The following is a 26,926-nucleotide window of genomic DNA, read 5'->3' on the forward strand; positions in this document are numbered from 1 at the left end:
GAGTGACTACAAACAGCCGTAAGTTTACTACAAACACATCCAACAACCCCCACCAGTCAGCCATCAAGGACAGCCCTTAATCCTCACAGCTAAAGTTTCAGTTGCGTTAACGGCACGTGTCGGTTCCATAAGGGACATTGGGGGTCACGGGTGTCCTTCAGTTCCACTGTGGCTCTTTGAGCGCTAGTGCTGAAAACTTTTGGGCAGTCCATTTGCTTCACAGGGACTGTCATTCAGTTAAGAAGTCAGCAGTCAGTGGTCGCTCTGTTCAAGGGCACGGAGTATTGCAGGCACATTATGTTGCTTAATCATTCATTGAAACCTTGTCAGTTAAAACTTTATGGCTTTACTTTAGACTTTGCTAACCTCAGGAATGCTGAGGTGGGGATTCCAGTGGCAGCTGCAAACCTTTTGGATCCTGTTAAGTGTATCGACCGCACCAATTAAAATACACTTTTCCATTCAACTTTGGCCAAGTTTGCAAGAGATAGCTAAAAATTTTAATCTCAAAACACTTTCAAATTAGATTCTTTTTCAGAGGGGGAGGGGGGGCGTTGTTTTGAGCTTCAGGCTCAGTGGTTTACTCCTTATGCATTCCACATGCTATCGTAGTTTTGAGTAGCAGTTTTGTTCTCCCTCTATCTCCCGCGCCCTCGCAAGATAGAAGTCAGTCAGTTTTAGTCAGCTTCTCACTTTTTTTTCTTTTTTTGGTACTTTACTTTCAGTCTTTGTTATTCACGCTTTGGGCAATCAGTCACCTTCAAAGCTGTACTTTGACCTTTGGAGCTGTTGCTTTATCTCTGTGTCTCTCACTATCTTGCCTTTCACTGTGTGAGGTAAGCACACACAACCTGAGACAATGCCCTCGCACGAATAACACTGCAGATGAAATTAATCAAAAACAGAAGCCAAAAAACGGTTTTAGGACAGTTGGAAGGGAGAGGGAAGGAGAAGACCGGCTACAGTGGGAACAAAAATGAGAAGTTGAGTAAGATTTAGCCCACCCTTTCTCAGGCACGCCTCCTCCCAATGCAAGTAAACTTCCCCCAACTAAGCTACCTGTCCAGTTTTAGCTCCCTTCCCCCACCCAGCAAGCCCCTCCTCTTATTCCTCCAGGTATAAAGGTGTATTTCTGCAACCGCCTCTACCTTCTCTGCTCTGGGGAGAGTGGAAGACGACTGAAAAGAGGAAGAGAGTGAGCGTGAGAGAGAGAGGCAGAGGCGGAGTGGGAAGTTTCAGTTTTAAAAAGCAATTGGACTGACCACTCTCTGACTCGTGCTGCAGTCATGGGGCTTGGGGTAAGTGTTGGAACTCTGTCACAAGTTTGCTTAAGGTTGCTTAACTTTGCATGTGAGTGCCAGATTCTCCTGCATTGACTTAGACTACGTCTTTCTTTACAGCTTTAGGAAGTTTATGAACTCCAGAACTCAAAGATCTCACTTGTGTTAATAATAATTTACAGGAGTTTCACAATATGTTTGAACAGGACAGTTGACATAGCTTCCCGCTTCTTAAAATCGGAAGCTCCAGGGCTTTCTTCCCTCAGGCTTTTTCTGTTTTTTTGTCAGAGGCTAACTTTGTTTCCCTTTCCTTCACTGCAGAGAGGGAAAGATGAATACAAACTGGCGGCAACCTCAGAAGATGGGGGCAAGAAAGACAAGAAGGCCAAGGCCAAGAAGGATATGGACGATCTGAAAAAAGAAGTCGACCTTGTGAGTACAGAGTGCTTGAGCAAAGCCAGTCTGTAATTAGTTGCCACTTGAGGCCTCGATTGATGTGATTTAAGCATAAAATGGTGACACTAAAGCCTACAAATGACATCTAAACTAGTTAAAGTCAAGTCATTTTATAAAATTCACTCAGTTCATGTTAACACTCAGTCACTGCCAGCGATACAAACCTCTGCTTTGGCCTCATGGCTGGTCACATGAGACGTAGCTCTGTGCTTACACTGCTGCATGTACAGTCACACATTATTGGGACTGCTTGCATAGTGTAGCTCACAGCTATAATTAAATTGCAAGCCATGTCTATAAAGACTGATCTCAACCAAACACGTCAGTGCTGGGTGGGAGTGCCAGGATGTTTCAAATGCATAAACTTCCACAAACACTCAGCATTTATTTTATTGTTAGGCTTCAAAATTTCAACTCTTCCCACTGGACTCTGATGACGTAGAGACTGGTGGAGTTGTGAAGTTTCACACTTAAAAGTTTAGACAGGTTTTTAAACATCCTGGCGTAGACAGATGAGAGAGAGGGAGGGGGAAAAAAAGCAGAACACTGAGATGTTTTCCACTGGTGTCAGCTTTTTCTCAGTCCCAGTCTGCAGCTTGCTTAGGTCATTTCCCAAGGTCAGCAAGGAACTTGGTGTGAGTTCACGACAAAGTCAACTGCAGAGCACCGATGACCAGTTAAAACGGTCGTTTTGGTATTTTAGAAGCCAGGGATGCTTTTATTAAAAGTTTCAAGTGTTTAGGTTTTTATCCGACACATGGAGGCATTCACCTCTCTTCTCACGTCTCCACTGGAGACAACTCAGCGCGACATTTATCTCAGACTCTTAATATTATGCATTTCAATTCCAGGCAAATTTTCCTTCCATTCGGATTAACATAGATTTGTTGGTTATCAGTCAAAAACAGAAGAAGCAGGTAAAACTAGTGCGTTTTTAAAACTAACACGTAAAGTCACTGGTTACTCGTTTATTTCTATATATGTACATATTCACGTATATTTAAGATGTATACTCTAGAAAATATTTTAGCCTTGTCCTTGTCCTTGACAAGGTCAGTTGACACATAGGCAAGTTTACCAACATCTCCAAACACCAGTCAAGTATTAGCGAGCGATCTGTGTTGAAATGTCACTTCTGTCATGAGGAACCATCAATTATTTGGCAGAATGGTGTTTTTTAAATGTTGCTGGTCAATGACTTTCACAAAGTCACAAAGAAAACATGTAGATAGATATTGTTAGGTAATATCAGATATCCAACATGGCTCCAAAGTAACTTGTTAAAAACAACATTTTTGACAGAACATGCTATTAGCGGTCTTTGGCACTTCTACAGTGATTTTGTCTTGACACAAGCGACAGTCCCTTCTTCCCAATGTCATCCTGCAGGTCACAGAATACTGAGGGTTATTAGGTAATAAAAGCCCCATCTTCCACACACATGAATGATTACTGTCCCGTGTACATCTTAACTACATCTCAAAGTCCTGCTGTCACTGAAGGACATCTCAATGCCATGGCAACCCTATCACCAAAGTGCCATGACCTCCCATGGCCTGCAATTAAAAGCAGGCATTGTCTTTCATGTGTCAGGCCACCATTGAATGTGCATTTCAAAATAAGATTTACTGTCAAAGGGCAGCTTGGATTGATAATCCCCAGATTTGAACTTTAGTTAAATATTAATAACGTATTGGATTAATGTATCAGCTCAGTAGTAAAACTGTAGGTGACTCTCTATGAAACCCATGGATTTGGCAATCTGTTAATGATTATTGCATCATCATACAATTAACCGAGGCATCAAAGTCCAGCTAAAGACAAAGGGAACAGGCCCACAATAACACAACGCAGCTAGTGATTTGATAAATTGTGACAAAGTCTAACAGAAAGTCCTAAATATAGATCTTACTGAGTTATAGAGTTTGTTTCTTCAGCAGTTTGTGGATGGCCAAGGTGTAGGTCTTTATAAGCCAGAATATGAAAGCTAGCCTGTAGCATGTAATATAAGCACAGTATCTGTGGCACATTTGGTATGGAACATTTTGCATGCTTATTGTAATGCAAAAAAGTGGCCATGCTGATTGAACCATGCGGTTACCCCCATTTTTTTCCCCATGTGACAGGAAAGCGTGCAGAGAAATGTCATCAAGCACAGTGAAGAAAGAGAAGTGGTTTAATTAACTTTTTTAATTAAAAACTTAACTAGTCAGATCAACCCAGCACACAGTAAGTGAAACTTGATGTGCACTCCTTCTGTTAAATAAAGGTTAACCAAAAAAGAAACTGCAATCTATTAAAGCAGAAAGCTGAGTGACAATCATTTACCTGCAACTACAACTCTGACACGCTTTTCACAGTGCAGGCAGTAAACGACTGGAGCTTTTACACTTTAAACAATCAAAGTGATCCTGTACTTTCGTATCACCAGCACATGCCCATGCCACAGTACACGTGCTATGATTTTTAGTCTGTTGGTAGGCGGTTGCTAGGCAACGTGATGACGTCACAACCCACGTAATACACCATCCAGATTTTGTGGATACAAATCAGATGGCATTGTTTTAAAATTAAAGTGATAGCGATGCTGGAGCTGGTTTGCTGTAGGTGCATAAACGCCAAAAAAAAGAAAAAAAAGAAATGGGTCATCTTAGCCCATTGATAGGTGGTTGCTAGGCAACGTCACCTCATGATATGTGACACAGCAGTCCCAGAAGATTATCTGCCGCTATCTTTAAAACCATTAACATATAAATTTGTGGCTATAAAACAACATCCTTGCTTTATTTATGTAAATAATAATTTTTGTTTTTGTTCGTTTTTGTCTGGAAATGGAAATTGCTTTAGTGCACTCTTGATCGCATGACTGTGTTGTCTCTCAGTTTCCAATCAATGAAAGGTGGGAGTTAGATATCACTGCAGCTCAACCGAATGACATGAGATAATCTCAACGTAGGCATCGATGAACACATGCGTCTCTGGTGGTTCATTTGCAGAGCTACTTTAGTTTCTGCCACTATCGCATTTGGAATTAACTGAATTATTGCTTGATTAAAACGTTTGGTGGCTTACAAACACTCATGGTTAAACACTACAAGAAATCATTATGAAAATCTTGCACCAAATTCACTTTGATGTCACTGATAATGACGTGAGTTAGCCTCTGAGTCAGATAGAGTTCTTGGGGAGCTTTGCTGAAATGTCAAACAAATGAGCACAAACTTTTGAGAGCAAACATCAGTCTATCAGTTGGGTGACATCGATTTACGGAGTGTTTGCTCGCAGCAAACTGATTGCTTGAGCCAATCCGAACGTCACTGAGCTCACGGCAGCCTTCATGTCTCACTTATGCAATGTCTCTCAGTCTCTTTCCTTCTCTCTCCATAGGATGATCACAAGTTAACCTTGGATGAACTTCACAGAAAATATGGAACTGACCTAACCAGGGTGAGCATTCCAGATGTGTGTATGTGTGTCTTTGTTTTTGTGAGTCTTTCAGCTGATAAAGACAGAGGTAAGGGAAGATTTCACAATCCAAGCTGAGGTCAAACAGCGGACTAAAGACGTGGACAAAGTTTCACTTTTTTCTTGTACTTATCCAGCAGTGTAGTGTTTATCCAAGAGCAAAGAAGTGGAGGCACAGATAGTCATGCAGCAAAGAAATTCATTTCTTGGTTTTTAGCCTAGTTTTACAGGTGTTGGCCTCATTCCTTCCTTCCTCCCAATGAAAAGCAGGTGAAAAGGGACTTTTCAAAACACTGGATAGAAATAAAAAGTGTCCCTGTTATTTAAAAGTACTGTAATGGTCTTGGCTATAAGTATGATTTGCAAGCAGGTCAAAGACTACTTTGTTAGAAAGTAGTCATGCTGTTGCATTGTTACAATGATGCTACATGTTCCCACAAACAAGAGAAGACACGAGAAATTTCTAGGAAGAGGAAAGAGAGTAGCCCTTTAAGGTATCAGTGCACGCCACACTGTACAAAGAAAGCAAAGCTAGCTCCTACACAATAGTTGTTCTTCATGTTTTCCTCATCAAGCTAAGGTTACATACACACAGAATCCAATTGCACTAGCCAATACAATTCCACCACGGCCAAATGCCTGAGTGACGCTGGTTATCTCCTGAAATCTGATCTGTCTGAGTTTGCCCTAAAACAAAGGCTTCATTCACACCAGAACACCAGACTTATTGATCCTGCCAACAAGGAGAGAAAAAAAGCTCCTTGTTAATCTTGGTATTTGTTTAAAGAGACTTTCAGTCACACATGAAGTAATAGAAATACAACTTGATCATCTGGTATATTTCTCTGTCTTGGTTTTATTACTACTGGTATGTTGAGTTTTCATTTACTGCAAGTCACACATAAAACAGAGGAAGCTCTCATTTTAAGATTAGGGAGATAATTTTCTTCACGCGTTCGGGTTTTCTTTTGTTTTGCGTCAACCAGACCTTAATCCACCATGTCTTTGTGGAATAGAGTGAACCTGTTTACCAAATAAAACCGTTCTTGTTCTTGTCCTTTATTATGGTTCTCACCCAGTAAATGAAGATTTAGACAGATTTAGAGAACAGATGAATATTTTTTTATATTATAGTTTGCACAGCTTCTTCTTATCTTTGTTTTTCTTTTTAGGGTCTTTCCTCCTCCAGAGCAAAAGAGATCCTGGCCCGAGATGGCCCCAACGCCCTCACACCTCCCCCCACGACACCTGAATGGGTCAAGTTCTGCAAACAGGTAAGAGTCAAACATCCTCCCCTTGCAAACCATAAACCTGTTTTTGAATATTCAAATAGTAGAAATGCAAATTAAGTCTGTGTCACTGTAAACCAGTACAACCAGCAAAGCCTGATTGTTATTTCCTCTTGTTTCCAGCTGTTTGGTGGTTTCTCCATGCTGCTGTGGATTGGTGCCATCCTCTGCTTCTTGGCTTATGGTATCCAGGCTGCCTCAGAAGATGAACCTACAAATGATAACGTAATGATAGTTTCTTTATATAGATTGTGACATATTAATTAAAGAATTAATAGTTACAAAGGTTATGTCTCTCTTCTCTCTTCATGTAGTTGTACCTAGGTATTGTGCTTTCTGCTGTCGTCATCATCACCGGTTGCTTCTCCTACTACCAAGAGGCCAAGAGCTCCAAGATCATGGAGTCCTTCAAGAACTTGGTCCCACAGGTGAGACACAAAAAGAAAAGCTAATGTAACAGCCCATTTATACACACTGTTTTTGTCTTAAATTGCTTTGTAGCCTCCCAGTGGTAACACCCAACAGTACTAGTTGCACAACTCTAAGGAGTAGTGTTTCGTCATCGGTATTACAACAATGATGATACATTTTACCATCACTCATCTGAATCATCTGGGAATTAAAAACAAGAAATATTCATCATGTCTTTTTGACATGTTTTATAATGTAGTTATTGTTTTATAATGTTTAACTAAAGTCTTTGGCAACAAGCAACAGTACTAGTTGCACAACTCTAAGGAGTAGTGTTTCGTCATCGGTATTACAACAATGATGATACATTTTACCATCATTCATCTGAATCATCTGGGAATTAAAAACAAGAAATATTCATCATGTCTTTTTGACATGTTTTATAATGTAGTTATTGTTTTATAATGTTTAACTTAAGTCTTTGGTTTTATAGCAAGCCCTGGTTATCCGTGATGGAGAGAAGAAGAACATCAATGCTGAGGAGGTGGTGCTTGGAGATTTAGTGGAGGTGAAAGGAGGAGACAGGATCCCTGCTGATCTGAGAATTATCTCTGCTCATGGCTGCAAGGTCTGTAATAATAATAATAATAATGGATACTTTATTGATCCCCATGGGGAAATTACTTGTTTTTCTCTGCATTTGACCCATTCACTCTGTGAAGCAGTGGGCAGCCCACTAAGCAGGCGCCCGGGGAGCAGTGTGTAGGGACGGTACCTTGCTCAGGGGTACCTCAGGGTAGCCGTTAAGTGGATTCGAACCGCCGACCTTCCGATCATGGGGCGACCACTTTACCTACTGAGCTATCCCTGCCCCTGTATCAACTACTTGTGTTAATCCCAACAAATACTTTTGTAGAGCGTGGGTTTGATAGCTAATATATATTTTTAGACTGTTCAATTTACTTCTTTACACTCAAGCTGCCCTGTGATAATGTTTCTGATTCATGTGTTATGGTTTTTGAGTAACTGGGCGGAATGTTAGTCCACGAAAGCATTAAAGGCAAGCTCACATCATGATCTCAGCATCAGATGATTGCTTATCAGAAACCTTTCTATGTTTCCTAACGAGGAATCTTATCTAGACTGTGTTTGAGTTTCTTTACCCAACATACATTTGTTGCTCACCTGCAAGCTGTTTGGCAACCCACCTCCATCTCAGCTTCTCAATATATCCTTTTTCTGGCTTGATCAGCGTGATGTCTTTTGTCACTGATTCCTGCTTCTGTGCTTTCATTCCTCAGGTGGACAACTCCTCCCTGACTGGTGAATCAGAGCCCCAGACTCGTTCTCCAGACTTCTCCAATGAAAACCCACTGGAAACCAGGAATATTTCTTTCTTCTCCACCAACTGTATTGAAGGTACAGCATGGAGAATTAGTGGTTGACATAGAAATGTATATAGAGATCATGAATCATCACCAAGCTTCCATGGACTCAGTCTGTCTTCTCTTTTCAGGCACAGCCAGAGGAATCGTCATCAACACTGGTGATAATACCGTCATGGGCCGCATCGCCACCCTGGCTTCCAGTCTAGAGGGCGGAAAAACTCCCATTGCCATTGAGATCGAGCATTTTATCCACATCATCACTGGAGTGGCCGTGTTCTTGGGTGTTTCTTTCTTCATCCTCTCTCTCATCCTTGGATATAACTGGCTGGAGGCTGTCATCTTCCTTATTGGTATCATTGTCGCCAACGTGCCAGAAGGTCTTTTGGCTACTGTCACTGTGAGTTTTGGTGTCTAATGGCATTCCTTTTAAATACCTTATATTTATTGATACAAAAAGACTGTGGTTCTTAAAACCTAAATTGTCTGTAGGTGTGTCTGACTCTGACTGCTAAGCGTATGGCCAAGAAGAACTGCCTGGTGAAGAACTTGGAAGCTGTCGAGACTCTGGGGTCCACCTCCACCATCTGTTCTGACAAGACCGGCACCCTGACCCAGAACAGAATGACTGTGGCCCACATGTGGTTTGACAACCAGATCCATGAGGCTGACACCACTGAGAACCAGAGTGGTACCTCTTTTGACAGGAGCTCTGCCACCTGGGCTAATCTGTCCAGAATCGCTGGACTCTGCAACCGTGCCGTTTTCCTGGCTGACCAGAGCAACGTTCCCATTCTGAAGGTGAGAAATCTTCATCTGTAAAACTACTCAGCTTCCTAAGCACTACCTGTTGTACTCTAGTTCATCCATCGTGACCATCACGAAAGACTCCAAATAATTCCCCACTGTAAGAACCTTTGTTTCAGTGGAGCAAATCCTCACAGCTCTGGTTGTAAACAAGCACAGAGCTTATTACCTCGTGGTGTATTGACCTAATTCCTTTAAATATTTTAAGGAATTTGATAGTATACCCAGTGAACATGGGATGCAGTGGCTATGTGTGAAGTGCTGCAGTGTTATGACTTGGCTTGGAACTTTTGGGATACAAGCAAATACAAATGCAGCCAATCAGCACTAGAAGTCTTTAGAAAAGCACTCAAGATAATTAAAGGCTGTTTTAAATATACAGCTGGTTCTTTAGCGATGGCTGGCCAGAAAAAAACCATAAGTTAATATATGTAATGAATCCTGGCAAGTGTGCTACTAATGCTCATTATGGACGGAATCAAATGTAGGCAATGCATAGTCGGCGAATTATATTAGAGTTTATATAAGCTTATATAAGAGTGTAAGAGTAAATCAACATTTGATACAAGTGATATTGTACTGTGGAATTAAATTAAAACTGAATCCTAGTCCTCAAAATCATCTACCCAGTTTAGGGAGTGGTATTCATTAAGACCCAGGTGCTGTATATTTTATGTAATTCAACAACAAATTATCTATATATATAGTTCTGTATTTATCAGTCTACATTTGCAACATATTGTAATAGAGAAGGCATGGGATGTGATTGTTGATCCAATTTTAATGACAGTTTTTTTCTAAAATCCACAGAGAGATGTCGCTGGTGATGCCTCAGAAGCTGCCTTGCTGAAGTGTATTGAGTTGTGCTGTGGATCTGTCAGTGAAATGAGAGAAAAATACCCCAAAATTGCTGAGATCCCTTTCAATTCCACAAACAAATACCAGGTAAACCATTCAGATAGTGTGATAAAAGCTCAAAAATAAAAGAAAACTGATCCACAGATTGTTTAGCCACTCAAGTGTTGTTTTAAAGCATTGATTTGAGCATTAGGCTGTTTCCATCTTATTTCTTTTTTAACCTGAACAAGAAGGCTTGTGGCTCTGACTGTGAAACAAACAGCACAACAACCAAATACAAAGGCAACTTGACAATCACAGCCTGGCAATCCCCTAAACCCTACCCTGCTTTATCATATATTTTAGTTTAAATTACGCTGTGGTTTGCCAGTTGAGCATCTGCAAATTTAAAAGAGTTAGACAATAAACTAATCAGTAAAGTATTTACTCAGGTTTAATATCATACAGTCATCAATACAAACTGCTTTATCCAAACAGACCTTCTGGACATTAGAAGGCATGCAGGTTTTAGGCCATTCTGGAATGCCCTTTTTAATTAAATCTTTGATTATCTTGGTCTGTTATGTATAGTCTCGGTGTACAACATATTTAGTAGTAAATGCTGATTTGTGCCCCCTAGTGGTTGGATTAATCATAAGCTGTTTTTGGCTAAAGTTCTTATCAAAGCTGTCTAGAGTAAACCAGTTTTTTTTTCATTACATAAACCACTGATAGTATAGATAAAACCTGAATTTAAATCCAGCCTTTCTGTTGTCCCAAAGCTCTCCATCCATAAAAACACCACTCCTGGGGAAACCAAGCATCTGTTGGTGATGAAAGGAGCTCCAGAGAGGATTTTGGACCGCTGTTCCTCCATTGTGCTTCAGGGCAAAGAGCAGGCTCTGGATGATGAGATGAAAGATGCTTTCCAGAATGCCTATGTTGAGTTGGGAGGTCTTGGAGAGAGAGTTTTGGGTACAGAGCATTCCTTCTATAGCTACATCCTTTATTAGGTAGTGGAAACAAGGCAAAGTTCTGCAAAGTCCTGACTAGCATTTTCTTTGTGTCTTATTCAGGTTTCTGCCACTGTCACCTGCCTGATGACCAGTTCCCAGAGGGATTTGCTTTTGATACTGATGAAGTGAACTTCCCCACTGAGAACCTGTGCTTCGTCGGACTCATGGCCATGATTGACCCTCCTCGTGCTGCTGTGCCTGATGCTGTTGGTAAATGCAGGAGTGCTGGAATCAAGGTATGATAACTTTTTGGATGACCAGATATTTGTTTTTTTTGTTTGTACAAAGTACTCCAATTTTTTCTCATCTCTTCTCTCTCAGGTCATCATGGTCACAGGTGACCATCCAATTACAGCCAAGGCTATTGCTAAAGGTGTGGGTATCATCTCCGAAGGCAATGAGACTGTTGAAGACATTGCTGCCCGCCTGAATGTTCCAGTTTCAGAGGTCAACCCTAGGTTAGTTCTCTTTCAAAGATTCACTGTGCTAGTATTTCTCAAGCGTAAGGAGCAGCTGGTAAAAATCGTTCTGTGGCCATTAGCTGGTGAATGGGCTGGTTCTTAAATAGTGCTTTTGTACTCTACCTTAGCACTTAAAGCACTTTCTTACTACAAGCTTCATTACCTCTTCAACACACAGTCACACAAGCACCCTTTTCTATGCCAAAAGTTTTTTTTAACATTACCTCTACTCCATTTTAACCTTTCCATTTTAACTTTTAACCTTACATTTACTCTGGATTTATGGCAACTCGGGGTTCAGTAACTGGCCCAAAGATACTTGGATGCAAATGGAGGACTCCCAATTAGTAGACAACGTGCTCTACCTCCTCAGCCACAACCCCCTTAGAACAAAGCAGTTGCTGTAGGGTAGGTGTGGCTGAGGAGCTAGAACTCATTGTCTATAATTGGGAGTCCTAGTTCTTCCTAAGGGTGATGCTGTCTTTGTTTTGGTCAAATTGACTTTATTTTTTTGTTTTTTTTTCTTTCTAATCTCCTGATGATACCCTACTGTTGTACTAATGTTGTTGTAATTTCTTCAGGGATGCTAAGGCCTGTGTTGTCCATGGTGGTGAGCTTAAAGACATGACCTCAGAGGAGCTTGATGATTTGCTGAAGCACCACACTGAAATTGTATTTGCCAGGACCTCCCCTCAACAGAAACTGATCATTGTGGAAGGATGCCAGAGACAGGTGAGCATCGGGGGGGGATTCTCACAGATACAGTTTGACAAATGTTTTGTTTGGAACTTGTAAAAACATGTTCTTCCTTGTCCAGGGAGCCATTGTGGCCGTGACAGGTGATGGTGTGAACGACTCTCCAGCTCTGAAGAAAGCTGACATCGGTGTTGCCATGGGCATTGCTGGATCTGATGTCTCCAAGCAGGCTGCTGACATGATCCTGCTGGATGATAACTTTGCCTCCATTGTCACTGGAGTGGAAGAAGGTAAGATCTATATCAAGACCTACACCTGCAGAAATCTGGAAATACAAAATACGAAACATCACTGAATCTACTAAATTACTTTGTTCAGGCCGTCTGATCTTTGACAACTTGAAGAAGTCCATCGCCTACACTCTGACCAGTAACATCCCCGAGATCTCACCCTTCCTCCTCTTCATCATCGCCAACATCCCTCTGCCCCTGGGAACCGTCACCATCCTCTGTATTGATCTGGGAACTGACATGGTGAGCTGTTTGGCTCTTCATCCTGTTCTATAGAGAGATTCAACTGAACTCAAATTTGGGTGGAAAGTTCATGTGTATATTTATTCACTTGTGGTTTTGCAGGTCCCTGCCATCTCCCTGGCTTATGAGAAAGCTGAGAGCGACATCATGAAGAGACAGCCCAGAAACCCCAAAACAGACAAGCTAGTGAATGAAAGGCTCATCAGTATAGCCTACGGACAAATTGGTAAGACATTATTTATATATAAATCTCAGTTTTTATAATCGATACATGACTTGTGACCAATGTTCCCTCTAAGCTGCGCGCGTGCTGGCACGGTCTGTGCACAGAAAATCTGCGTTGTGCACAGAAAAAAAATCTACCTGAATTGAAATTAAAATTAATACTTTAACAATTCTGTTTTGCAGTGTTAGTCAGTAAGTGACTGGCTGTTCCCGTATGGGATTAGAACGATGCCACCTTATCCCATAGTCCAGCCAATAATGCGATTCACATTCGTATATACGCAGCTAATCAGCGTCGCTGACAGGCTATGACAGCGTCCTTATGTGCCGACACCGGTGTTTTAGCTAGCAAAGCGGCGTGGCTGATGTGGAGTGAAGCCACGTTAATCACAACGTGTACGACCATTGGAGATGTGAGCAGGACAGACGGAGCAATTGACGGAAAAAGTGTGGACTTTATACCAGTTTTTAAATTGTGTTGTTGTGGGCCACGTAAAACCAGAGTTATGATAAAAATATATGCAATGTTTGGTTGCCTTCCTGAATACCATTGTTATTTATATTTACTGCGGGAAGAAACGGTAAAACCAGCGTTTTATACGGAACACGCTCGAAAGCACTCTCCGCCTGTGAGCAAAAACAAAATCAAAAAAAACCCCACCTTTTCCTATTGGTGGAAAAAAGTACCATGTCGACCAATCAAAAAATGATATGGCAACATGGCATTTAGTTGCTTAGGAAGGGGGAAGTTTTAGGACTGACAGTGGTGTTTTGAGATGTGAGAGATTTGCGATAGTTTTCAATAGTTTTGTTGTGTGTGTCAGAACAATGAGGCATCTGAATGTTACAGGTGTTACAGGAGTGATACATCTCCTGCTGTCAGGCCTGCAGGTATCAGGCTGTTGTTCTCCATTATCTCATAGTGGACAGAAATTTTTTTTTTGGAGTGGCACAAATAATTTGTGTGGCATCAAATTTGATGCAGAACACCTGATTGTTCTGTATATAGTTTGAAACGTTTATTTTAAAAAAACACCTTGGCTGCATTTTTAGGTAAACAGCTGCAAAAAACGTTTGCAAAACTCAGTTACTTTTTTGAAGAAGTAACTACATAATTAATTGCCCAGCATTGGTCATTATATACAGTACTGTATTTCCCAGACCACAGACTCATACTCATAATACAAGTCAGAGCTTTATAAAAAATAAAAAAAAGAAAAGAAAGAAAGAAAGTTGTGTTTTCAAACTTTGAGTTCAAGTTATTTTTACTTCCAATAGTGTTAACATACTACACAGGTCATGAACAAGTTTTTTTTTTTAATTTTCATTGTAAGTGGGCTAAAGCAGTTAATTAAAAGTAGTCTAACATAAATGTAAATGCTGTAATTTTATTATTTTGGTGTTTAATATATTTATTATTTTTCACAATGAAATACAAAAACATAAAGCATCAAATAAAAGTAAAAGAGGGGAGAAAAATTAAAATAAAAAACCCACCCTGACAAACAACACCCCTCAAGTAATCAAAAGTTTAAAAGGAAAAACTTTCAATCAGTGCGAAATAACACCAGCCAAGGTATACAGAATAAGAAGGAAGAAAAAATAAGCAAACAAATATAATTAAAAATAAATAAATAAAGGTCACTCCTGAACCTGTGTTGATGGTTGGTCAAAAAATATCAAAAAGGGTTTCCAGACTTTATTAAATTTCTTTACTGATCCTCTCAAAACGAACCTAATTTTCTCTAATTTAAGATGAAATAATACATCCTTAACCCAATACGAAACCATGGGCAGGGCTGCGTCCTTCCACTTCAAAAGTATTAGACATCTTGCCAATAGTGTAGAGAAGGCAATAAGTCTTTGACCCCCTGCCGGTAGTGCCAGACCATCGGAATTGACCCCAAATAAAAATAAAAGTGGATTGAGTGACACTCTCATTCCAAATATGCCTCACAGACATCCGTCCAGAACTTTTGTATTTTGGGACAGGACCAAAACATATGGATCAAGGTGGCCTCTGCCAATTTACATCTTTCGCACGTTGGGTCAATCTGAGGATACATCTTTGCCAATTTTGATTTGCTGAGATGTACCCTATGCACTATTTTAAACTGCAGAAGGCAATGTCTTGCACACATGGAGGACGAGTGAATATTACTTAAAACATTGCCCCAGTCTGCTTCAGCAACACAGATTTTAAGATCCTCTTCCCAGGATCGCTTAATTGCAGACATAGAGGAAGAACCCAGGCGCAAAATCAGAACAAGTATTGATGATATGGCCTTTTTCTTAACCGGGTTGAAACACATAATGTCATCCATTACATCATTAGGGTGTTTATTTGGGAACCCTGGGATAGAGCCTGAAAGAAAGTGTCGTATTTGTAGATACCTAAAAAAATGAGAGGGGGTAAGTTGTATTTATTAGTCAGCTGTTCAAATGAGGCAAACGTGCCGTCAATTAATAGTTCTTTTAAAGATCTCAGCCCTCACCTCTGCCAGCCCTGAAATGTGGCATCAGACATTGAAGGGGAAAAAACATAGTTGGAAGCTACTGGGCTGCCTAAGCACATCTTCAGAGGATTAAAATGTTTTCTAAACTGAAAGCAAATTTGGATAGTATTATTAACTACAGGATTCTCAATTGTCAGGCTTTTGGGTAACGGGATAGATGCACCTACGATAGACAATAGCAAAAAAGAACCAGAAGAGAGCTTCTCCATTTCTACCCATACGGGTCCGCTGCAATCGTGCTGTAGTGCTGATAGCTCAGTTCCGTATCGCGAAATGCCTTGAATAGCATGATTACTTCTTATAGCTATTGCCAATGGCTCAATAGCTAATACGAAAAGGAGGGGGCTAAGGGGGCAGCCCTGACAGGTTCCACGATGTAAGCGGAACGGTTTAGAATAACGGTTATTAGTGAGTACCATAGCTGAAGGACAGGCATAGAGTAATTTCACCCAGGATAAAAAGGAACTTCCAAACCCAAATCTTTGCAAGGCCTCGAATAGATATTCCCATTCTACTCTATCGAAAGCCTTCTCCGCATCCATGGAGGCATTTAGAAGCAGCTTGACTGGGGGTGTACATTATATTAAGTAGTCGACGAATACTAAAAAAGGAGTGACTGTTTTTAATAAAACCAGTCTGAGCTGAAGAGATTATGTTGGGTAAAACTTTTTCCAATCGGTTGGCCAAAATCTTTGCTAGTATTTTATAGTCTGAATTCAGGAGTGAAATCGGCCTGTAGGATCCACATTCCAAAGGGTTTTTATCTTTTTTGGGAAGTAATGTTATACAAGCTTGATTTAGGCTATCAGGCAAAACACCTTTGGCAAGAGAGTCAGTATATAATGTAGCTAACCAGAGGTGTGGACTCGAGTCACATGACTTGGACTCGAGTCAGACTCGAGTCATTAATTTTATGACTTTAGACTTGACTTGAAAAAATGTTCTAAGACTTGTGACTTGACTTGGACTTTTACACCAATGACTTGGGACTTGAATTGGACTTGAACCGGTTTACTTGAAAAGACTTGATATTTTACCCCAAATATAAAATTTAACATGCATATTATATAGAGATTGAAAATGTGACGTCATTCACGGGTAGAACCGCAAAGGATTCTGGGAACTCGTGGCAAGCGGTACTAGCGCACGCAGGCTTTCAATTAAAATCAGTTATACAGCGATAAAAAGAAACACAAAAATGTCAAGAAGCCGTTGTATTATTAACTGCAATAGCCGGTCGCATGACAGCCACGGGAAGCCGACGGGTAAAGAGATCGGTTGTTATCGGATTACGTCGTTGAAGAGAAATTGTTCTAGCCATGTTTCCGAAGTAACAAAGACGGCCTGGATTGCAGCCATTCAAAGATCAAATATAACGTCCCAGAACCCTCCAGCTCACAGGTTAGTCTGCTCCAAGCATTTACACGAAGGTCAGTGTTTTTTAGTAGTTAATACGTCATTTTCATAACATAATTAGTGATATAGGTTACAAGCAAGTCTGGCGCTGAACAGAAATTGTCGCGCTATGCTCCTTTATTTATTGTGCATAAATAGTGAATTGTCCTGACAGAATATTGCGTTTCGCTTCTGTTATTATGGTACATTGACAAAAACATATACTTTTATTCACAGGATAAAACAGGGTTTTTGTATCACTAATTGCCCAGTACGATTACAGCATACAATATTGTTGTCACTGCTACATTTCTGTGATGGGTACCAGAAATTATTTCCACTACTAATTAATTACCCTTGAGCTCAAAGGTCCTATTAATAAACGGTTAAGGAATGTGTATTTATGACGACAATTTGTGAGACTGGTAAACTTATGATACGTACGATGGTCTTTCGTTCTACACGGTGCATTTCAAGGTCCTGCACCCATCCGTCGGTAAACTGTACCTGGGCTTGTTGCAGTGACCTGAAGTTACTAAACTTCATGAGTGTATGCACTCACTCCAAGAACCGTATGATTATAAATATGCATATAAATATGCTACAATGAGATAGCTGACTTCATCTAACTAGCAAATGTTGTTCAGGCTACGTTGGTGATACAGTTTTTTTTAATGTGTATGATATTTTTGTCATGCGATTTTAAAGCTGGTCCTACAACCGCATCCAAGAATAACATGCAGCTTATCTCAGAACTGTCGGTGAAAATTATTCTTGGAGCTAGGTTTAATTGAGCTGCATTTTAAAGAGGTGCAATTTCACAATTTGTGTATATTTTCTAAGTTCACTATTTTGTCATGTGTTGAGAAAAACACAGATTTTAAAATTACATGGTCTAATATTTACATTTAGCATATAACTGCAACATTATTTTTTCGTTTTTTTTTTTTTAAAGACTCGAAAGGACTTGAAATTCAAAGTTTCAGACTTGTGACTTGACTCGGACTTTTACACCAGTGACTTGAGACTCGACTCTGACTTGCCTGACATTACTTGAGACTTGACTTGAGACTTGAGGATAAAGACTTGAGACTTACTTGAGACTTGCAAAACAATGACTTGGTCCCACCTCTGTAGCTAACACAGGGGCTAGTTTTCCAGCAAAGACGGCATAAAATTCGTTCGGTAAACCATCAGGGCCTGGTGATCGGCAAAACTGTAATGATTTTATTGCCGTTATGATCTCCTGCTGCTGCAGAGGTGCATCTAGGGTGGAAACCTCGTCTGGGGACAATGTTGGAATCTTTAGGTCTCTAAAAAAGTCAGAGAGAAGGTTAGAATCATTGGTATTATCGGAGCTATACAACTTATAATCCTGTTGATCTGTAACAGTTCCACCATCTCGGGTTGCGACCCCATTAATAGTTTGCCTGGCTCTTGCACATTTCAACTGTCTTGCTAGAATCTCTCCCGCCTAATCTCCGTGCTCATAGGTATCACTGCGGTTCTTTAACAATAAATATTCTATAGAGTTTTAAGATGGGTTTCTTGGATAAAGGCTATATCAGTACCCATATTTTTCAAGTGAGTGAGAACCTTCTTTCTTTTAATAGGATGGTTCAGGCCTTTAACATTCCAGGTCACTAAGTCAATAGGGGTAACCATTGAAAATATATCAAAAATTTTAGCTCATTCTTGCTCAGACAAGAAACATAAAACACTTGGAACCCTCCCAGAAACCCCCTGAACCCCCAGGTGACGCTAGATGTCAGAACAAACAGCACACCTATCCAATCTAACTGAAAAACTTCCATAACTATCATACCTAAAGCTCCTTAATCCCGCATAGTGGAAAGGTTGGAATAAGACTCACCAGGTGTACACCGGTGAAGTCCACCATTCAAAGTATGTGTAAAATAATTGCACTGTCACGCCAAAAAATAATAAAGAAAAAGAAATGAAGTCAAATGTCTGAAAATCAACAAAGGATGCATGACAATGCCGTAACAGTCGTCCGAAGTAGTCCCGTGTTCCACGCGCCTCAAAACAGTTCAGTCTTCCATGGAGTCTTGCACAAACCTTTCGGCCTCAGCCACAGAGCCAAATGTGAGGCGTACACCATCTGTTTTAACAATGCGTAGTCGTGCCGGGTATAGCAGTGATGGTTTCAGGCCCATCTTGTACAAGCTTGACATCACTGACCTGTATTCTCTCCGCTGGCTCACCACCTCAGGGCTGTAGTCTTCATAGACTCGGAATGGTTTATCCATATACTTCAGGTCGTTCCTCCTAGCCTGTCGTATTAGCAGCTCCTTGTTTTGGTAGCGGTGAAAACAGACAATGACGGGCCGCGGTCTGCCTCCAGGGGTCGGTTTGGGGGCCGAAATACGGTGTGCACAATCCAGTTCGGGGGGAGAGGGGAAAATGTCTCTCCCAAAAACGTCTTGCAACAACTGTGAGAAAAACTTAGAGGGTTGTGGACCCTCAATCCCTTCCTCCAGGCCGATAAGGCGGGCATTGCAGCGTCTGTTTCTCGACTCAATGTCCGATAGCTTAGCCTTCAGCTTTTCATTAGCGACCCGTAGTGTCTCACAGGTATCCTCCACTTTAGCAAGGCGCTGGTCGAGCGGTTCAGCGTTTTCCCCCAAAGATTCTAGGCACTCACCATGGTTGTCCGATGCCTTCTGTAGTCCATCCAGCTTTTTACTCAAGTCATCAAAAGCTGACTTTTAGTTTCGCCAGTAAAGCTGAATGGTGCTCCGCTAGCAGTGCTGTTATGTCGGCTTTGCTAACATTCGCAGGAACGCTAGCAACCACGCATTCGGTTGTTTTACCATTCGACTTTGCAGGTTTAGGCGACATGACAGGGCATCAAATGTTCCAACGGCTTCACCAAATCACCAAGATATTTGCCTCAAAAGATAAGTTAGGTGGGCTCGCTCAAATAACTAAAAGTTGCGGGAGCTAAGGGAAAGCGTGACTACCCCATGCTTGTCTATAATTTGATTATTTTAATAAACCATGTAACTTGGATGGATTCGATGCTGGCGTGACCACAGTGGACATGTCTGCTGTTGCTCACAGTGGTCCAAAGGACCGCTCAGGGAGTTTGTGTCGCTCAGACACATGCTCCTCCTACCAACTCAAAACAAAACAAAACACAAACTGAAGTGTATGCTCTCTACTGCCCCCTGGTGGACAGTCTGCATACTGTACTTTGAATCCCATATCCAAAATGGCTGCCTTGTTTTGGCGAGTTGCGCTTTGCTGGGGAAATCTTTACTTTTACAATACATTTCTGGTGTGAATATCATTGCTTTGTTTCAGATGGTTTTGATGTTTTTATACCTGACTTCATGGTAAAGTCTGCATCAAATACAACACAATGGGTTTCCAAAGTCAGTTTTTTTTGTCCCCCATATCTCTCCTTTTTTCACCTTATGAAGCAATCTATATGATGCTTATTACAGTGACAAAGTCAATATTTCCATTAATTAACTACACTTATTAAAGCTTGAAATGTCTCTGTGCGCCGCCAAAATCACATTGGATTTTAAATCAACTGATCAAGATGAGATTGTAGCACAGACTTCCAGCTTTAATTCAGCACATTTTTAGAGACTAAATCCATTTAAAGTCGTGTTTTTAAAAATCCTCAAAAAGAAGAAAATCAAATTAAAGGATATCTTCACAATTTCAAACATATAGTTTTATACTGTTAAAAACTCATCTTTTTAAACTTGCTTTTGGTTGATTTTTGTTTCTATGTTTTCAGTTCTCTGTGAAGCACTTTGTGTTTTTATCTTGGAAGGTGCTATACAAATAAAATGTTACTTGATTTACTTACTTTTATGTCTCTCCAGAGGCTTAGCTTTGCAGGGAATGCCACTTACATGTTATATTTGGCTGTCTTATCTCCATCTTGATTACCAGAGACAAGTATGAAAGTTGTTAATGAAAGCTAGAGAAACTGTAACTCTGCTTCTGATTTGCATTTCCTGAGGTTTCCTGTTGTTTTTCTCCTGTTAGGTATGATGCAGGCCACAGCTGGCTTCTTCACATATTTTGTCATCCTGGCTGAAAATGGTTTCCTCCCCATGGACCTGATAGGACTCAGAGTGCTGTGGGATGATAAATATGTAAATGACCTGGAAGACAGCTATGGGCAGCAGTGGGTCAGTCACACTTATGCTTAAATTTAATTGGCGTTTCAGTCTAGGAAAAGGAAAACATTCTAATCTTTTCCTTTTTATTTTATTCTGTTCCAGACATATGAGCGCAGAAAGATTGTAGAGTACAGCTGCCACACAGCCTTCTTCGCCAGTATTGTGATCGTGCAGTGGGCCGATCTGATCATCTGTAAGACCAGGAGGAACTCCATTGTGCAGCAAGGAATGACGTATGTACACATAGAGATGCTTGAGATCTTCAAATGACAACTGGGTCTTTATATTTGAGTAATTGTAAATAAAATCAAAGACATTACTGATGAGATGGCTTCAAGCCACAATGACAGTTTGGTACTGTGTTGCATGCTTTCCTATGACAAGAACATCAATATGTCAGGTAATTTTAAGAGTAGGAGCTTTTGTTGTATTGACCCATACCTTTTTTTCACCCCCACAGGAACCGCATCCTCATCTTTGGGCTCTTTGAGGAGACGGCTCTGGCTGCCTTCCTTTCATACTGCCCAGGCATGGACGTTGCCCTCAGAATGTACCCTATGAAGTGAGTCAAGTACACAAACAGAACCATCCTGTGACTCATGACTTTAAAATTAGCTTCCAAGATAATTTCGTAGGCTCCAATAATCATGCAGAACGTTTCATTTTCCTTTTTCACTGTTGGCTTTTGTTGATATCCCACTTTGCGTGTCTGTTCAGTTTATTTGAGGACCTCGCTGAGCACAAGGCAACTTTTGTTAAAGTGTGAAAAGCCTTCTTTTGGCAAATTTGCAGACATCCCTGGTTGCTGGATCCTTCCGGAGGTTTCTCGTACATCACTCAGTGCAGACAGCCCTTTGAGAGCTTCATGTTTTCAGTTTGGTGATGCTTTAGCTTTATCATCTCGTTGAAAATAAGATGGCTATTATCTAGTGTCACTGGTAATTTCCACTTCAGAGGCAGAGCGAAGCACAAGAGATGCTATACTAATGAGTTTCTTTGCCCAAAAGAGAAAAATAGAAAGCACTGAGGCTCATTAGCTCAAGAGTTCACACGCTACTTTCCTTTGTCACCTTTATTCATCGGTTTCCCATGGATCTCTCTCCTTTCTCACCTTCTTCATTCACCTGTTTTGTGTCCCAGACTCTAGCTTCTGTTTTGTTCTTTCTAAGTTATTTCTCTCTTTACCTCTGTAAATATCTTATGCAGATTAAAGGTGCTGAGCATATGTGTCTGACACTATGCCCTTCTGGGGTATTTTATTGGGTAAAGACAGGGGTGTAGGCCCCTGCTCTAGTTCTAAGACACTTATAGAATCACACAAACCCCCTCTAGAAGTTTTGTGGATTTGTTTTCAGGGCTTTGCATTAGTGGGCTTTTAGCAGCCTCGTTAGCGTTGCCAGAGAGCACTATCAAAGAGATGAACAGGATATGTCCTCAACCCAGCTGTCAGATTTCTCTGCATCATTTTGTTTCAACGGCTTCTGAATTCATTTAATAGCCGGTTCTCCACAGCCTAATGCTCACCCCAAAAGCTTTTCTGTTCAAAAGAGAAGAGTGTGCTTGTGTTGGGGTTTTTTGTCACATTCCCATTAATAATTCAACCTGTCTGTCCATCCTTACCTTTAGGCCATTGTGGTGGTTCTGTGCCTTCCCCTACTCCCTCCTCATCTTTGTTTATGATGAAGCCAGAAGATATATCCTCAGACGCAACCCAGGAGGTAAGAGCTTCACTAACTCTTGACATATATAACTATCTGAGGCCCCTAGGACACATTTTTGCCTGTATTCTCAGTATTGTAATCTGAATGTAGTGGGGCACAGAGGGATTTTTTACTTGACTTGAAGTCAGATGCAGAAAAATGTGCTGTGTTGCTTAAAATATGTGCTCTCTGCACATTTGGAAAGAAGAGGATCATATTTTTGCATATTTGGGAGGTGATTTTCTCAAAAGTTCGCCCCACACATTGCAGTAATCTCAATGCATGAAAAGCGCTGAAGGCAGAGGAAAAATGTGTCCCTTTAACGTAATTAAACCGCATTAAAAAAAAACCCATCTGAATGGGAGACCTTCTTTTTAGCTATTTTTTGACAAACACACGGGATTGAAAACACGGCTGCAAAGTAGTGAAATATTGATGGCTTTAAAAGGTGTTGAAACTTCTAAAAAAACCCACAAAAACAAACAAACTCCCTCCAGTGGCTGATGTCAGTCTCATTGATTCATTGAGGCTGACATCACAGAGCAAAGGCAGCCGCAGCTTTGTGAAGGTGCCCACTGTACTGTGTGAAAATGAGACACAGGTGTGTGTGTGTGTGTGCGCACACGCGCGCTCAGCAAAAGTGGCGTGTGCCTCTTGCGAGTCTATTTTTCGTGGATACTCGTGCCCAGTATTGCTGCCACAACTGCGTCCCTACACTGACCAGTGAGCTGAGGCAGATGGCAGAGCCCGGTGGGATTTGAACCCCCAACCGTGGTGTAGTTAATGCATCATTCCACCCACAAAGCTGAACAGAACCTGTACGAAGGGCTGGCTCTGAAGCAGCTGTGTGAGAGTGCGTGTGCGCTACATCTGAGCCCCACGGCACAGATCAGTGAACATCCCACTGCCCACCCATGGTGAATAATGTGTTACATTCAGACAGGAAAAAACACAAGTTGAGCTGACATGGTTTCTAGCAACTTTGGCCCCCTTTTCTTTCTTTTTTTTTTTGAAAGTGCTAGCAAATAAATACTTTTTCCACTCCATAAATAGCCCAAAGTGAACTGCCCTTAGATAATTTTTTAACTTTTTTAAAACTATTTTTTAACTCACAGTTTCTCCCAAAAGTGAAACCCAACATGCTAAATGGTATAATTCAAGCATTTAGAGCAGGGATGTCAAGCTCATTTTACATTGAGGGCCACATACAGCCCACTTTGATCTTAACTGGGCCCTTTCTGTCGTTGTAAGTTTAAGTTTAATCCATCTCTATATTTTTCTATAATATAAGAAAATTAAGTGAAATAATAACCAAAACAGAGGCATTTCTATAATAGATGGTCATCTATGACATGATTTTATTATTTAATATATCACTGTAGGATGATTAGTATGCATGGGGTGGTCTTTATCAGTAGGTAAAACTGAAAGATTTATGAAAATACAGTTAAAAATCCAAGATTTATGCCCTCCTTCACATTGTCCAAAGATGTCCAGCGGGCCAGATTGGAGTCTTTTGCAGTCCTGGCGCCTTATGTTTGACACCAAATACCAAATTGGTGTCAAAATTGGGGAATTTTGGTATTAGGACCACTCTCGCCATTCATTTTTACTGGATTTTATGTCCAGCTAATGATATAAAACCCAAACATCTAGCTTTTGAGCTACAGGGTCATTTTATGTGATTCTTTTAGTCATTTCATCCCAGGGTGATTATTCATGGCCTCACTGATGGTGTAACCTCATAAGCAACCATGAAACAAAAATGACACAGCCTCTCCCGTCCCTTCAGGGTGCATCTCCTAATGGCCGCATTTCCCCTAAATTTAGCATGCAGTCTCTCGCACACGGCCCAAGCCCAGTCAAGTCTTATTTCTTCGAATCACTGTCAGCCAGCATGAGGGGTGAAATCTTTCTGAGCACGAGGTTTGAGGCCAAAGCCGTTTTAGATGTGGCTGTCGTGTTGTATTCCATCTTTTTTTTCCTCTGTAAAAGACAATGAGACAAATTTGAGCCCTAAACTGTGAGAAAGATTAAAAAAACAAAAAAAAAACCCCTCCCTAATTGTGTCTCCTTTGCTTTCTAGGTTGGGTGGAGAAAGAAACATACTACTGATCCAACGCCACACAGACACGGAGGGAGCGTGTGCTTCATTACTATTTAATGCCATGTTACATATTTGTTTGAGTTATTAGACCCCCCCATTAATAACACCACAAAGCATGGATAGATTAAGATTATATTGATGTGTGTTTCTTTCCCAATAAAACATTCCCACTGTTCACTGAGGCTGCTTGCATGATTGCTTGTCTCTCTGATGCCTTTGGACTGGAAACCATGTTTCAGGAACTTGATTCAGGATGTTCCGAGGTTCAGCAGATACATACCTGTGAGTCAGGCGCAATGACCCGTGCAGTGGGATTATCCACCTCAACAGTCTTCACTGCAGGAATTGAATATGAAGAGCTTAATGGGGAACAAGCAAGATGTCTCAGGGAAGGAGAAATATTTTAGGGCATTTTCACAGGAAAGCATGATCATCATTTACCATCAATTAGTAACTTAGAGTTCAGAGTGTATTGAAGTATTGAAGAATAAAGGTGGTCAGAACAAATATTGACTTTCAAATTCAGTAATTGTACAAACTCTGTTTTTGCCTCATATAATAATAATAATAATAAACTTTATTTATAAAGCACACTTAAAAACCAAGGGTATGCCAAGGTGCTTAACAAGTAAGATAGAGAATAGGAGGAGGATAATAGAAATAGGACCAAAGCAAGTACTAAGTATGCAAGCAGATAACTGTCACTGATACATAGGAAAGCAACAGGTACAGAGCAAACAAGAATTTAAATGAGCATAAAAGTGCATGATATAAAATCATAAAAGAAATATTAACTAGAGGGAAAGGCAAGATTGAATAAGTGGGTTTTTAATCGTGATTTGAACAGTGCAATGGAATCAGATGCGCGGAGGTCGAGAGGAAGGGTATTCCACAGTACCGGGGCAGCTAGAGCAAACGCACAGTCACCCCGGGACTTCAGCCGAGATCTGGGTTGGGTCAGAAGTAGTTGAGTGGCAGATCTGAGTGTTCTAGCAGGAGTATGTGATTTGAGAAGTTCACTAAGATAACTTGGCACTAATTTATTAATAGTTTTGAAAGTAAAGAGTAATATTTTAAATGGAATACGGTACTTTGTGGGCAGCCAATGCAAGCTAGCTAGGACAGGAGTAATATGGCAAAATTTCCTGGTACCGGTCAAGAGGCGGGCTGCTGCATTTTGGACTGTTTGCAGTCTAAGAAGAAGAGAAGAGGGAAGACCGTAGTACAAAGAGTTACAACAATCCAACCTGGAGGTCACAAAAGCGTGAATAAGCTTCTCCAGGTCCTCATGCGGAACATAATGCCTAGCCTTAGAGATAAGGCGCAGTTGGTGGAAGCTAGATCTCACTACAGCAGACACTTGCTTATCGAGTTTGAGCGAGCTATCCAGCAGTACACCCAAGTTACTGACATAGTCACAAGAAAAGCTAGCAAAGGAACCCAGGGCAGCACAGAGTTGGGCACGAGGGATTTTACTGTTGAACACCACAATCTCAGTCTTCTTATCATATACTGTATTTCCATTTTCATGTGCAGTAAACAGCTGTACTTTCCTCGCAAAAATGAGGAACAAGCATACTGAAACGGTGTGTGTGTGTGTGTGTGTGCGTGTGTGTGTGTGTGCACGTGCTTAAAAGTGTCTCTATTATCTCAAGAGCCATGTCTGTCACAGCAGTGTTTGCAATGGATTGGTCTGTTGACCGCTAATGCAAAGAGGGCCTCAGTGAAAATGAACTGAAACCACTCTAGTGCTATCTTTGTGTTTACACTGGTCATTATGATCGCCCCTCAACCTGTCTTGTGTGTGTGCGAGTATCTAATCATCATGCCAACCTGGTCACAGATGGCCAGCTTCACATAGACACACACACACTTGGGGGAAAAGTGCTTGAGCCGAAAGAGTAATCTTTCAGGTGATTTCTTCCACAGCAGAGGGTGCTGCTGCAAGACAGAGTCTAGAGTCAGGAGTCTGCAGACAAAAGGATGGAGGGATGTAGAGGAAAGAGGGACAAAGAATGGGGTCGACAAAAGTGAGTCAGAGTGACGATGAGGAAGCGAAAGAGTTGGGGCATGAGAAACAAAGGCAGGCATTAATTTGTGTTTTTAGGGGCTGACATTATGAAGCTTAGTTTATGGGTTTCTGCTCACTGCTTTGAGAGAAAACGAGGCTGCAGACAGACT

The 26,926-nt window shown here is 41.0% G+C and overlaps 1 protein-coding gene and 1 long non-coding RNA gene across 3 annotated transcripts; one reads left to right on the forward strand and one right to left on the reverse strand.

The window, feature by feature from the left end:
• The first annotated feature begins 1,141 nt into the window (after nucleotides 1–1,141).
• Nucleotides 1,142–24,927, forward strand: LOC146642111 (sodium/potassium-transporting ATPase subunit alpha-1). The gene is made up of 23 exons (XM_085399028.1): nucleotides 1,142–1,298; nucleotides 1,602–1,712; nucleotides 5,124–5,183; nucleotides 6,374–6,475; nucleotides 6,614–6,715; nucleotides 6,805–6,918; nucleotides 7,395–7,529; nucleotides 8,203–8,320; nucleotides 8,418–8,686; nucleotides 8,779–9,087; nucleotides 9,904–10,038; nucleotides 10,713–10,905; nucleotides 11,007–11,182; nucleotides 11,268–11,404; nucleotides 11,989–12,139; nucleotides 12,225–12,393; nucleotides 12,482–12,636; nucleotides 12,739–12,862; nucleotides 20,802–20,947; nucleotides 21,041–21,171; nucleotides 21,399–21,500; nucleotides 22,565–22,656; nucleotides 24,725–24,927. The coding sequence occupies exons 1-23, from the start codon at nucleotides 1,287–1,289 to the stop codon at nucleotides 24,751–24,753; spliced, it is 3,072 nt and encodes a 1,023-aa protein (XP_085255154.1). The 5' UTR covers nucleotides 1,142–1,286; the 3' UTR covers nucleotides 24,754–24,927.
• Nucleotides 12,294–19,299, reverse strand: LOC146642112 (uncharacterized). 2 transcript variants are annotated; one of them, XR_014909679.1, is made up of 3 exons: nucleotides 18,646–19,299; nucleotides 17,870–18,085; nucleotides 12,294–12,428 (listed from the first exon to the last, which is right to left on the reverse strand). It is a non-coding gene; the product is annotated as an uncharacterized LOC146642112 (long non-coding RNA). The 2 variants fall into 2 exon arrangements; XR_014909678.1 differs by lacking the exon at nucleotides 12,294–12,428 and adding an exon at nucleotides 12,508–12,663.
• Nucleotides 24,928–26,926: the final 1,999 nt, after the last annotated feature.

The sequence above is a fragment of the Rhamphochromis longiceps genome, linkage group LG23 (genome assembly GCF_057381845.1).
Source record: "Rhamphochromis longiceps isolate RC_006_pf linkage group LG23, R_longiceps_female_GT1.1, whole genome shotgun sequence".
In the NCBI taxonomy this organism is placed as follows: Eukaryota; Metazoa; Chordata; class Actinopteri; order Cichliformes; family Cichlidae; genus Rhamphochromis; species Rhamphochromis longiceps.